The sequence below is a fragment of the Suncus etruscus genome, chromosome 1, assembly GCF_024139225.1.
Source record: "Suncus etruscus isolate mSunEtr1 chromosome 1, mSunEtr1.pri.cur, whole genome shotgun sequence".
In the NCBI taxonomy this organism is placed as follows: Eukaryota; Metazoa; Chordata; class Mammalia; order Eulipotyphla; family Soricidae; genus Suncus; species Suncus etruscus.
The window spans coordinates 139,851,468-139,865,219 of NC_064848.1; the positions used below are offsets into that span (position 1 = coordinate 139,851,468).

The 13,752-nt window shown below is 42.8% G+C and overlaps 1 protein-coding gene across 1 annotated transcript; it reads right to left on the minus strand.

The window, feature by feature from the left end:
* Positions 1-4,960: 4,960 nt before the first annotated feature.
* KLF14 (KLF transcription factor 14) lies at positions 4,961-6,091 on the minus strand. The gene has a single exon (XM_049781610.1). The coding sequence runs from the start codon at positions 6,089-6,091 to the stop codon at positions 4,961-4,963; it is 1,131 nt and encodes a 376-aa protein (XP_049637567.1).
* Positions 6,092-13,752: the final 7,661 nt, after the last annotated feature.

Sequence of the window (13,752 nt, forward strand, 5' to 3'; positions counted from 1 at the left end):
ATGGCAGCACTCAGGAGTTTCTTCTGGCTCTGTACTCAAGAATAACTCTTGGTAGGTCCAGGGGCCTTATGGGATGTTGGGGATCAATCCCGGGTCAACCACATGCAAGACAAATGCCCTCCCTGTTGTGCTATCACTACAGGTTGATGAGGTAATTTGAAGATAGATTGGCAACTGATCTTTCTTATTTTCCCATTTGTCTTGGTAATTATCTTCTAAGACCACAAACTTTTAAATTATAAAGTCTATTGTTCTTGTGTGACCAAACACTTAACTTGAATTTCTGAAATTCTACTATCAGGGCTTATATATTCAATATACCTGGAACCAACAGGGAAAGTGCTAATATTACCAGAAATTAAACAATATTCCCCCCCACCAGTTCTATACAAACTTCAGTTCAAATTAAGAGAAAGAGGACCAAATTGGGTGAAACTGATTCAATGTCTGTTGGATAATCCTAGAATAAAATAAAGGTTAGAATTTTGATATGGCATATTAGGTTGTACCTAATATTAGGTTACACCTTATTTTACCTAAAACAAAGATCATCCCTGGTTCCTTTGTATTTTTGTTTACAACTTGGATTTACCCCAAAACAGAGATTGTCTAACTTGTAAACCTGAGTGGGACTGGCTCAGCTAAGCTATCTGTTCTTACTGCCCACCCAGTGATGGTCTCTGTACTCAATAAAGACAGCAGTTCTGGAGGCAGCTCACTCTCCATACAAGGTAGAAGAATGCCAGATTACATGTGTTTCACCCTCAGCCTGGTTTGGATTATTTCATGTGCGACCCTGATTCAGACTCATTCACTTGGGGTTGGCAATATGGCGTATGAAGTGATTTTACAGAATATACATGAAACTTATTCCATTGCACCTTATAGACCTTATCTACAATTCTGGCTGAAGTTAATAGAAACATACAATCTCCTATCCCACAGTGCTTTTCCCATCTGTCTCAACTCCCACATAGCCTACTTTTCCAGTGACCCTATGTCCAGTTCCTCTAAAGGAGTAGTGGTTTTTTTGTGGACACTAGCTACCATAAATGTCTAGAGCTTGAAAAGGCCAAAGAACTCAAAAAGATCTGAGATCTTTGTGACAGTAAAGATCTGTGCCCTGACACTGCAGATATCCCATCTTCACACATCTTATTTTGGTCACCTAATTCCAGAGGATCTAGCTCTCAGTTTAACAGTCAATTCACACATTAGCATGTTTAAGGAGCAAGAGAGAAGATAAATCATGTTTTTTTCTCCTACACCAAGTAACAGAAACAGGAATCTTACTAAGGAGGAAAACAATCAGTATTTTGTTGAAGTCATCTATGCTCAAAATTGGTCTTTCTAAATACCTTTAACTCTCTTTACACCCTATTTTAGTTCTCCCACTCCTTCCAATCACCAGTCTTGAAATGAACTTCCCTCCCTCCACCAAAAGTGAGAGTAGGCAAAGGAAACACTTACCTGGAGAGATGCTCAGGATATGGTTGCCAAAGCAGGTGGTAAGAAGAGTTCTTCAGGCCTGCCTCTGGCAGACAAACTGCAATGATGCTTACCAAAGAAAAGAGGATCTGAGTGGAGTGGTACAAACACCAAAGGCAAAGAGCAGCAAGAGAGAATAAATCAGAGAGACACACAGAGAGAAACCAAGAGAGACTCAGGCAGACATAGAGACAGAGTGTGTGTTTATGTACTGGAATGTGTATTATGTGAACCTCTTCCCATGGTTCCAACACAGAACACAAATATTTCCCTGTGAAGTAAGCAAAAAAGTAAGAAGCAGAGATAGGGACCACAAGTGCTTCTCAGTGTTACCCTTGGCTTGAAGAGGAGTGAGTGAAACAGGAGATGGGAAATAGAAAGAATTTTGTTTTCAAGGGTGTAGAATGGGTCTGTCCTCTTCACCTTCTCCCAGTAGGGGTACAGGATAATTCTTGTTTTCTCACTTGCAGGGTCTGACACAAAATTCATGTTCAACTTCCAACCCAGATTTGAGGAAGAGATCTATTAATAATCTATTAATCTATTAATAAATTATGTTATTTTAAGATATTCCCAAATCCGAACTCAGGATGGTGATGGTGGCCCAATGACTAAAACTTTTAGCACATTCATTTGCTGAACTCCATTTGATGAACCAAATGAACCTGCAGAAATACCCATAAAGATAAGAAACCTCTTCCACAGCCTTTACTATTAACTGCTCAAGAGTTGGCTTATTGCTGGAGTAAAAAGAGCCATAACAATACTCAGACCAAAGAAAGGTCAGTGTGGAAATCTTTTCTCCATTAACTGGGAGATCTGGTACACTGGGTGTCTCCACCCCACCACCCCAAGACCTAGGAGGTGTGATTGAAAGGTACGCCGCATTCAGATTGTGATTGGGAAAAAAAAAAAAACCCAAGGCAGATGAACTCAAATAAGGACAATACTTGGGAGATTGAGAATCAAAAGTTATTTATCAAAGGATGTTGAAAAAGCCAAGCTTTCTTAAGCCCAATTCCAGAATGGTCAGTAGAAATTTCTTCTGTTAGCTCTGTTGGTCCACCTAACCCAATAGCAGATCTTCTATTGAAGAGAGCAGAAGGGAAATCAGTACTCAGGGAGGGCGAGTGCCCTACCTACCCAGTTCCAGCTGAGATGAATCTTCCCACCAACAAAGCCCACATCACAATTGGGGGACCACATCTTCTTCTGTATATCCTAAAGAGAGCCTGACATGTCCTTCTTATACCTCATTAGGAAGCAAAAAATTTCTTTTGGGTCACACTCTTTGTATCCTCCTCAAAGACACTTCCCTTGCTCAGTGTTTAAGCATTTAATAGAGTCTCAGTATCAGGTTTGTATCACACAGTCACTCGCTCTTTCAGGCATTCCCTGGATCATCCAGGACAGAAAAACGATTTACATTGGCTTTGAAAATTGATTTGCTAATTAAAAAAAAAAGCCATAATGCCAGGAGGGCATGGGCTCAACCTGTCAAGAAAAGGGCTTTCAGGTTAAACATCACGGGCAAAAGAGGGTGAGGCTCAAGAAAGACTCAAGAAGTGGTGGGGACTGAGAAGAAGGGGGACCTCGTAGAAGGAGCAGAGAGTGGTGTTCTTTTACTAACGACCTTGGGGGTAACCAAGCATGAGGGAAAGAGCAGCTTAGAAGACTAGACAGCCAACTTCTAGTCAGAGCTCTTTTCAGGAATCAGGATGTAGGCTTATTTAGGCATCAATGTCTTCATCTGCAAAATAGGGAGAAACTTTAGATGTCTGCTATAGTTGTTAGAGATACAGCAACTTCCACAAGTTTGACTGACAGACCATTACGAGAATATACTCAGGAGAGGGCTAAAAGGGACCTTAGCAGGGCAGAAAATGCTTTTTAGACCCACATCTCATGGCTTGCATACTTACACATTAAAATACACACACACACATAAGCAAAGTGGCCAACAATTTCATCCATAGCAGCAGAGACAAGGAGAGGAGGGGAAAACATAATAAATACTGTTGCTAGTTAGTTCCTGCAAGGGGAAAAGAGGCGTCCTGAGGGCATAACTTGGGGAACTCTTAAGGTCAGAGGGGAGAAGAATCCTCCTCCTCTTCAAATTCTATTTGAAGAATCCTCACTTTCACCTTGCTGTTTCCCAAATCCAGGACAGCCAGCTTTCAGCAAGAAGCCATGCTGCTCTTCTCCTTCCCCTACCAGCAACCCACCAACTGCAGAAACACACCCCCCCTCCAATGCACAGATCCCAAGGGAAACAAACCTCTAGTCTAACCACTAAGAAGCCAGCAGAATCTACCTACCGCACCTGAGATTACCGGAGTGGGCTGCCGGGACCATGTGCCTTTATTTCCCTGAATGATTCCAAAAGATCTGGTTCTGAACCAATATCACCTGGAGCAAATTCAGGTTGCCTTCTGGATGAAGAAGGGGGGAGCTAGTGCAAGCCACTCTTTTTAGACCTGGTGCGTGTATAGTTGTTAAAGCAAATTTCTAAACCAACCTCACCATTAGAGCGGGCTGCGAATGTCACTCTCCCCATATTAGGAGTCTAAATGGGAAGAAAAGGCCTCAACGCAAGCTCAGAACTCCAAAGCATGCAACAGGACCTACACAGATTCCTATCACTCCTTTCATCACCTAGAAGCTGTTCCCAGCCATTATATAGCCGCGAAGTATGTGTCAGGGCCCCTCCTTGCAGAGGTAGCTGGGACAAATTGGGCAGCAAAGGATAGCTACCTCCAATCAACCTGGCATTCCTGTTTTAAAAATACTAAAAATAAATTAGTAAACATCTCTGTTTACAGAAACAGAAACCATTTCTGTTTCTAAAGGCCTCTCACCATCCCAGTCGTGGGCATTTTCCAAGACCACCCCCAGAAAATTAAAAACAAAACAAAACAAAACAAAAAACAAACCCACACATACACGAAGCAAACAAAAAAAAAATCCCCCAAACCAACAAATCACCCTTTCCAAGGTCCTCCCCATATTGGGTAAAACAAAACAAAACAAAAATAAAACACCAGAGTCCTTGGAGACAGGCCTCTTCGGGCCCTGAGAATTCCAGTCTCCATCTCTTGATCCAGGAATAAGGGGACCCATCTTCAAGGCTCTGGAGTGTATCAGGGAGCGTTGGTCCCTTCTCAACAGTTCCAGGAACTTCTTTTGAGACACCACCACCCCCGCTTCGGATGGTGATAATGCACACACTGTCAGAATCCCTGCAATTTTCGCACCCCCAATTCCAAATCCCCCTTCATCTTCCCCCTCCGGACCTCTTCCCCCTCCGCTCCAAGGAGTTGTCAGCCAGCAGCTGCAGCCCTCCAGGAGGAGGAGGACTCAATCTGTGCGTTGGACTAAGGACGCTGAGGAAGAGGGAGGGTCAGAGGGACAACTGCTTGGGGGTGAGGTGGGGTGGGCGGGTATTGTCCACGAGCATCTTCAGACGACTGGACTAGAAGCAATAACCGAAGGACAGGCAGGTAGCTAAGCTGCTGGGGGCCTGGTCTGGGCCAGAGCCGGAGCTGTCCACCTGGTGGGTGGGTGGCAAGACTTGGCCGGGGGGCTGCAGGCGGTCAGCCGGGGGCTGCTGCGGAGGGGTCGTGGCGGCGGGGTCGTCGTCGTCGTCGTCGCTTGGGGACTGCGGGGGCTGGGGGTGGTCTCCCGGGGACGGCGGCGGCTCGACGCGGGGCGTGCGCCGGCGGCCCCGGTACTCGATCATGTCGGGGTGGTAGGCGGGGTGGCGGCGCGCGTGCTTGGTCAGGTGGTCGCTCCTGGAGAACTGCTTGGGGCACAGCGGGCAGGAGAAGCGCTTCTCGCCCGTGTGCGTCCGGTAGTGGCGCGCCAGCTCGTCGGAGCGCGTGAACTTCTTGTCGCAGTCGAGCCAGTCGCAGGAGAAGGGGCGCTCCCCGGTGTGGGTGCGCTGGTGGGACTTGAGGTGCGACGACTTGTAATAGGCTTTGCTGCAGCCGGGGAAGGGGCAGCGGTGGCGCTTGGCTGCGGGGATCACGGGCCTGCGACGGGGTCCCGGAGCCGTGGCAAGGACTGGGGCAGCTTCGGGGGCCGCGTCGGGGTCCCCTTTGGGATCCTGGAGCGCTCGGGGACCGTCGTGCGCCTCTGGCATCTCCAACTCGCTCCAGGCGCGCTGTGAGATGGAGAGGTCCAAGGCGCAGAGCTGGGGCTCGGGCTCGGGTTGTGGGGCTGGCTGGGGTGCCGCGGAGCCCTGGCGGGGGTCTCCGAAGCCCGTCGAGGCGCGTGGGGGCGCGGCGCTCCAGTGCTCTCCGAAGTTGTCCCCGGAGCCGGCGCGCAAGTCGGCCAGGATGCTGGCAGCCAGCAGGTGGGGCGCGGCGCCCGGGGCGGGGACCTGGGGGACCGCGGGGACCTCCTCGGGCCCCGGTGGCCCCTGTGGCCCCGGGCCCGGCACCTCGGACTCTGCAGGCGCCGCCGCACCCACCTCCGAGCCTTTGGCGGCGGCGCCCGCGCCCTCGGGGTCCGGGGCGCGCTGGTGCACCACGGCGCGCGCGGACATGGACACCAGGCACTCGGCAGCGAAGTAATCCAGGCACGCCACGGCCGCCGCCGACATACTGCCGGCCGGCCGGCGAGCTCGGGCCGAGCGGGGACTGGTCGGCGGGAGCGTCCGTCCCGCAGCCTCCGAGCCACCAGCAGCAGGAGGGCCCGGGCGCGCGCGCCGCCCGCCCGCCGCCGCCGCCGCCGCCGCCACCGCCGCCACCAGCTCCGCCGCCGCCGCTGCCGCCCGCGCCGAGCCCGCCCCGCCTTGACGCGCCCTTGACGCACCGGAGCCCGCGGGGGCGGCCGGCGGGGACCCGCCCCGGCCCGCAGGACCCCCCACCCACCCCGCCCTCCACCCCTCGCAGCGCGCGGGGCACCGGCCTAAGGCAAGTGGGCAGCGGCCGCAATTAGCTGGTCTGCGCCTCCTTGCCTCTCTGCTGGCGAGCCAGGTAACGTTCCCAAAGAGCGAAGTCCCCCCGATCGCAACTTCGGGGCCAGGCTGCGGGCGGGCGTCGCGCCCCCTTCTTCGTCCCCGCTGCGCGCCCCCCCTTTGGACCGGCTGCGTTGGTCCAGCGCAGCCGAGTCCGAGAAAAGTTTTTTTTTTAATGGAAAAATAAATCTCCCATCTCTGATCTGTCTTTTCGCTCCCCTAATGACGAGGGTGTGTTTTGCGAGCTGCAAAAAATCAATGCATTTCACTTCTGTCCTCCGCTGGCGGAGCAAAAAATTTTTAAAGAGCTCTCCAAGTCTGCGTGCATTCCCAAAAGGAAAAAAAAAAGTTTTTTTTTAAATTTTATTTAACAGAGACACTCTTAATCTAGGTCGGATGCAATTTTCCCTTCAATCGATCTTCAACCTGGCTATGAATTAATACCATTTTGCACCAGGAACATTTTTTCTTAAACCCTGATTTAAAAAAAAATTGAAAAAAGAAAAAAAAAAAGGAAAAGAATCCTCTTTCCCGTGGTTGAAATAGAAACTTGAAATCCTTTGAGGAACGATTTAACCATTCAGCGAACGAAAGGGGAAAAAATGCCTGTTGAAACTGCATTAACCTGTCACAGGCATCTAAACAAATTTCCACGCTGAAATATAAATTATAGCGTAGCAGCGAGATAAACACATTAAAATGGACTCCCACGATTTTAATAATAGAAGTCACGTTTCCAGTTAGGCAATACCTTCCCCCCCCTTCCCTTTGACAACAATTAAAAAATGAGAAAATACAGCCAATGATAGAGAATTGCTCATGGGATATGTTATAATTGTGAAGGCTTTTCTCTTTTTTTTGTATCAGAGCTGTGTGGGTTTTTCTTTTTTTATTTTTTTTATTTATTTTACGTTTCTCCATTGCTTTAATTTTCCCTCCTTTTTACTTTTTAAAGAGTTAAAAGCACACAGGAAACCAGACAGAATCGTTTCTAGGAAAAGTCTAGTTTCTATAAACCACAGGACTTAATGAATACAATATTAAATTAGATACTTAAAATTTTAATTTGTGATTTTCAGTACTTTTTTGAAAATGGAAATATACTTTAATATCATTCATATATGTTACTCTTAAATTAAGAAAATGGGCATCATTTTATTATATCTGCTTTAGAGATTTATTGATAGTAAATATTGCAAATGGGATTAAATCCCACTTTCCTTCCCTCCCTCCCACCCCCCCTCTCACGCGCGCGCGCGCGCGCGCACACACACACACACACACACACACACACACACACACACCTTTTCCCCTCTTTGACTTCCCTAGAATAATGTGCATTCTTGCAGCAGTTGTTTTTAGGTCTTTATTTCCTAATTACCTATATCTTTTCATTTGTAAATATAGATGTGGCTATATATTTCACATTTTAAATAAAGGTTGTAGTGTAAGATTTAGCAACTTACTTTGCCCCCAACATGATTTTGATAATTATCCTGATTGCTTATATCATCATTTCAGCAATTTTATATATTGTCAGCTTTCTTTTTTTAATGGAGATTTCTTTCTAAAAATAATCATGATAAAGTTCTTTGCCTCAAAACTCTAGGTGTTTTTAAATTTTTTTAAATGCAAATCCTTTAATGCAGAGAAAATATAAAAACCTACACATACCTATGCCATATATTTGCAAATCCTTTAATGCAGAGAAAATATAAAAACCTACACATACCTATGCCATATATTTGGTAAATGTTAACATTTTGTCCTGTCTGCTTCAAGATTTTTTTTTAAATTGAGCTATTCAACATTTCTGATCAAACTAAAATCCCTTTGTAGTCTTTGCTGATGCCTTTAATCCAAAGACAAACATTATCATGAATTTAGTATGTCACTATGCAATCTGGGTTTTATATTTTTTACTTCATGCAAACCCATAAAAGCATACAATTTTGCTTTGATTTTTAAAGTGTACAGTATGGTGTTAGAACCTATCGTGTGACTTGTTTTTTATTCCTTTCTAGTATGTTTTTACTTTTTCTCTTTCCATGCAGATAAATACAAATTCAGTATATTCATCTTAATTATATATTATAGATCCATGCATATGAATGTGCTGTGTTTATTAATTCCCCTATTGATGAATATTTAAACTGCTGCCAATATTTTGATATCACAGGCAATGCTCAAATGAGCATATGTGTCCTTTGCACATATGTGAGAACTTCTCTGTGTATCTGCTTGGATAGAGAATTGCTAGGCTACACACACACTTTTTATTTTATTAGACATTGCCAAATGGTTCTCTAATTTACACACCCATCAGAGTTCTTCTTTCCCTTACATGAACTTCTGCAGTTCTAGTTTAGACTTTTCTTATTTCTAACACTTCAGTTGTTCAGTATTTTACTGTATCATTTTAATTTCCCTCACTGCTAATGAGACTGAACATCTGTGCATTATTTATTGTTAAGGTTTCTGAATATGTTTTCTTTTTCACCGTTTCATCCATTTTTCAAGTGGTCTCTGTAGGGTGTCATCTTTTTTTCTGATTTGTAAAATTCATGTGAGATATATTGTCTCAGACTGTTCTTGCTTTAGACATGTTTTGTCCTATGAACGTTGGAAAAGATAGTCATATGCATTAACCTATAATTTGTGCTATGTGTGTCATATTAAATATATTCATGAATAATGCCAAGAACATAGTCTCTTAAGTTTTTTTCTGAATGCTTTGAAGTTTTGCTTTTCACACCTGTAAAACTGATCCATCTTGGACTTTTGAGGAGAGTATAAATTATAAATAAAATTTTCTTTTCCCTTATGTGGAAAGCTGTTATTCTAATCTGATATGAAATAGTCTTTTATTTTTTTATTGACAATGCACACACATGATTGTAAATTAAATTTCCATCTATTTATGGATATATTCGTATTTAGTTCATTTTTATAGATCAAACAAATTCTGAGTCAATACCACATTTTTAATTAGTGTAGCTTTTTTTTGGGGGGGGAACACCAGTGATGCTCAGGATTTAGTACTGCCTACGCACTCAGAATTCACTCCTGGCTTGGGGTCCATAAGGGACGCTGGGGGATAGAATTACCTTCCCTCCTCAGTGAGGTGCATGCAAGGCAAATGCCCTACTTCTGCACCATTGTTTCAGCCCCATTATTTAGTGTGGCTTTATAAAAAGTCTTCATATCTGGAGAAATTTTTCCCCTTTATTAATTAAAAAATTTGTATTTGAACTATTTCTTTTGTTTGTTTTTTGGGTCACACCTGGCAGTGTTCAGGGGTTACTCCTGGCTCTACACTCAGAAATCGCTCCTGGCAGGCTCAGGGGACCATATGGGATGCCAGGATTCAAATCACCGTCCTTCTATATGCAAGGCAAACACCTTACCTCCATGCTATCTCTCCGGCCCACTATTTCTTTTTCATACTGACTTTAGTGTGAGTTTGTAATGATCCATTCGAAAGCCTTTTGGTATTTTACTGAGCTTAAATTTGGGGAGATAGTATATATTTGTAAAATTGAGTGATTCAGTATTATGATTTCTTAATTTAAAAAATCTATTTAATTTGTTTACAAATCTCTTTTATTTGGTCAGAATGGAGAGATACAGGAGTTTATGACACTTGCTTGCACAAGGCTGACCCATACCAGGAAATCTCCCAAGCACCACCAGACGTGATCTCTGAGCACACAGCCAGAGGAGTAAGCCCTGAACACTGCCAGATGTGGCCCAAAAAACAAACCAAAGTCAACCTAAAGAAGATCCCTCTTTTCTGTTTGTTTTTTGGGAGATGGAAGGGTGGAGGTTTACACCTAGAAGTGTTGGAGGCTATTTCTTGTGCTGTATGTACTAAGAGGCCTTTTCTAGTGGCACTTGAGAATTATGATTTTGTGGATCAAACCTCTGGCTGCTATATGAACATGCACTCCAGCCCTCTGAGTTTTTCTCCTCCCCGTTTATAAAACTCTTGAACCACCCTTTGTTAGATTAATTTCTAGTTATTTAACACAGTTTTTGCTGCCTTTTTAAGTGAGATATTTTCCCTACTAATTTGTTTAATTGGTCATTGCATTTGGGGAATGTTATTAATATTGGGATAATTATGCTTTGGCAAACATACAGATTTCTCTTATATGTCACATAGATAATCGTATTACCCATATGTAACATTCTTCTTGCTTTTCCTTCATATCTTAGTAGATGGACTACATAACATCCCAGTTCATCCAATAATAGCATCAAATAGTAAGGGTGAAATCAAATATTTTTCCCATTTCTATCTTCACTGAGAATTTTTTTTGGGGGTGTTGGGTCACTACTGACAGCGCTCAGGGGTTACTCCTGGCTCTACACTCAGAAATCACTCCTGGCAGGCTTGGGGGACCATATGGGATGCTGAGATTCGAACCACCGTCCTTCTGCATGCAAGGCAAATGCCCTACCTCCATGCCATCTCTCCCGCCCCACACTGAAAATATTTTTAATGTGTCATAATTTATATTTCCTGTAATGTTTTTTTTTGTTTCTTTGTTTTTGTTTTGTTTTGTTGTGTTTGGGCCACACCCAGTGACTCTCAGGGTTTACTCCTGGCTATGTGCTCAGAAATCACTCCTGGCTTGGGGGACCATATGGGATGCTGGGAGGGGGGGATTGAATCACAGTCTGTCCTAGGCTAGTGCACGCAAGGCAGATGCCTTACTGCTCATGCCATCGCTTAGGCCCCGTTTTCTGTAAGTTTTTGTTTTGTTAGAAAATGTTGATAGAGTTATCTTTTTTTTTTTAAATCATTTTGGCTTTAAAGTTGGAATGTTTTATTTATTTACCTTATTTTATTTTTTTGTGGGGCCACACCCAGCAAAACAAGTTCTGTACCAGGATCAACTCTGAGTGGGACTCGGGACCATATGGGCTGCCAGGGATTGAGCCCTGGTTTGCTTTGTGCAAAGTACCAGTAAATGTCTTACCAGCTATACTATCTCTCCAGATCCTAAAGTAAGAGTAGTTTAAAATCAGAAAATAAATAGAGAATTTTATTAAGAGCTTTTTTTCTGAAAGTATTGAGATGATGATAGGTTTGTTTTTGATATGTTAATATAACAGGTAACCTAAGATTTTTTGATGTGGGCCCATCCTCTCATTATTTGTGTTAAATCTTGTTTTGTCATAATGTATGTGTATTAAATACATTGCTTTAAGCAACTTGTAGGTGCTTTTTAACTTTAGCATCTGTGTTCATAAGTGAAAAAAGATTTTCTTCTCTTGCATTGCTTCATAAAATACATAAAATACAGAGCTATTTTCTGGTTTTGATTGGGGGGGGCAACATTTTGTGAGATGTAATATTTGACCATTGGTAAATCTCATCTGTGAGGTCATCAGATTTTAAACATTTGAATTCTCTAATGATAGGGCCAGAGAGATATTAAAGCAGGTAGAACATTTGCTTTACACACTCTCCGGGTTCTATCCCTAGCACCTTAGATGGTCACACACGCTCCCCGCCCCTCAAGCAGTGTAAGGAGTGATCCCTGAGCCAAGAGTAAGCCCTGAGCACCACTGGGTGTGGTCCAGAAACAAGCAAACAAGAAATTTTCTTATGATTGTTTATTTGGGTTTTTATTTCTTGAGTCAGTTTTGATAATTCACATTTTTTTCTGTGAAAATTAATACTACATTCTAGCCTTTGAAAATGGTTCACAGCATTCTCTTATTTTAAAAAGCTCTATAATTTTCTCTAGGTATGTCTTACTTTTCATTCTTGATGTATGTGAATTCTACATTTTTTAATATTCTATAAAAAAGAGGCTAGCTTATATTTTTAGACAATGAATTTAAAAGGTTGTTTCTAGTCTTTTCAGATAACCAGATTTTATTAATCATGTATTTCTTTTGAAATATATACAATTGCTTGATTTCTATTTCTGATCCATTTCAAACTTCTGTTAAGTTAACATGTTATTCCCTTAAAAGGAAGTTTTTCAGTTTTTCAAATCCAGCAGTAATTTCCACTCTTTCTTAGTTCATTAAAATACAACTATGAGCTATAAGTTTCCCTTGGAGAGAAATTTCTCTTGTTTCATCCTATTGAGTTTCAAAATAATACTTTCACTGTCATTTATTTCTAAGTTATTTGTAATTCCACTATGATTTCTTAAATACTGAATTTTCAGTAAGGTGCTTTCTCTGGATGACAGTGAACTACTTTTATCAATACTGTAAAAAAAGATAATAATTGCTTTTGTTTAAATGCACACTTAAAGGAATATCTTTCTGAACTAGAGGAAGTTCCTCTGTGTTTGAGTTAAGTGGTACTAGGAGCACCTGTCATTTTAAGGCAATGTTATTATATTAGTACCTGGAAACATTTTGCTAGTGATTTTCTGCTCTGGTTTTGACATATGGTTCTAGATATTTTACTCATTCAGCTGAATTACACTGATAGCCTCTGTTTTACATATCTGTACTTATGAGACACATATAAGTAGAGATATATGTAGCAAGAATTTGTGTAAGCACTGGGAGTTTGTTGAATCTAAAACTCCAAATTTCCTGCTCTTATGGAATTTATATTCTAGTGGAGGTACTTGTCCATGCTTTTTGTAATTTGTGGATGTGGTGATGAGAATGCAAAAAGTCTGGATGATGATCTTAAAATTTGGAAAAAGCAATGTGGATGAGGTGTCTGGGATGGCATTTTAATACTGCATTGGCTAATGTTGAGGGAGCTTTTCTAGTTCCAGTGGATGATACCCAGTCTTGAACTGCTGATAACAGGACTCCTGAGAGCTTAATATGATCGAGCAGAAGCAGAAATGGCGGGGATAAGCAGGAGAGGACCTTGTACATAGAACTTCTTCAGAAAATGAGCTTTCTTATTTCCTGTTGTCAGAGATCAAAGGAATCATTAGGTAACAGGATCTCAGATGCTGAGGCTGATGGAAGACTTTATTATACAGCTGAGATTGAAACACTAGAGCTATTCTGTAACTTGTGCCTGCAAGCAATAGGCTCTGGAAATAAATGGGGAAATTTTTTTTAAATTTTATTTTATTGAAACAGTTGTGTTTTACAGAGTCCTTCATACTTGAATTTCAGATTTACAATGAGTCAGGGCCTTTCCAACCATCAGTTTCAACCTCCCTCCACCAATGGGCCCAGAGGGCATCCTGTCCCACCACCCTTTGCCCCTGACCTGCCAGTGTAACAGGTCAAAGTGGGGAATTTTTAAGTGGAAAGCAGAATAAGGATAATTTATTTTTGTTGTTGTTGTTTTGTATTGCTTT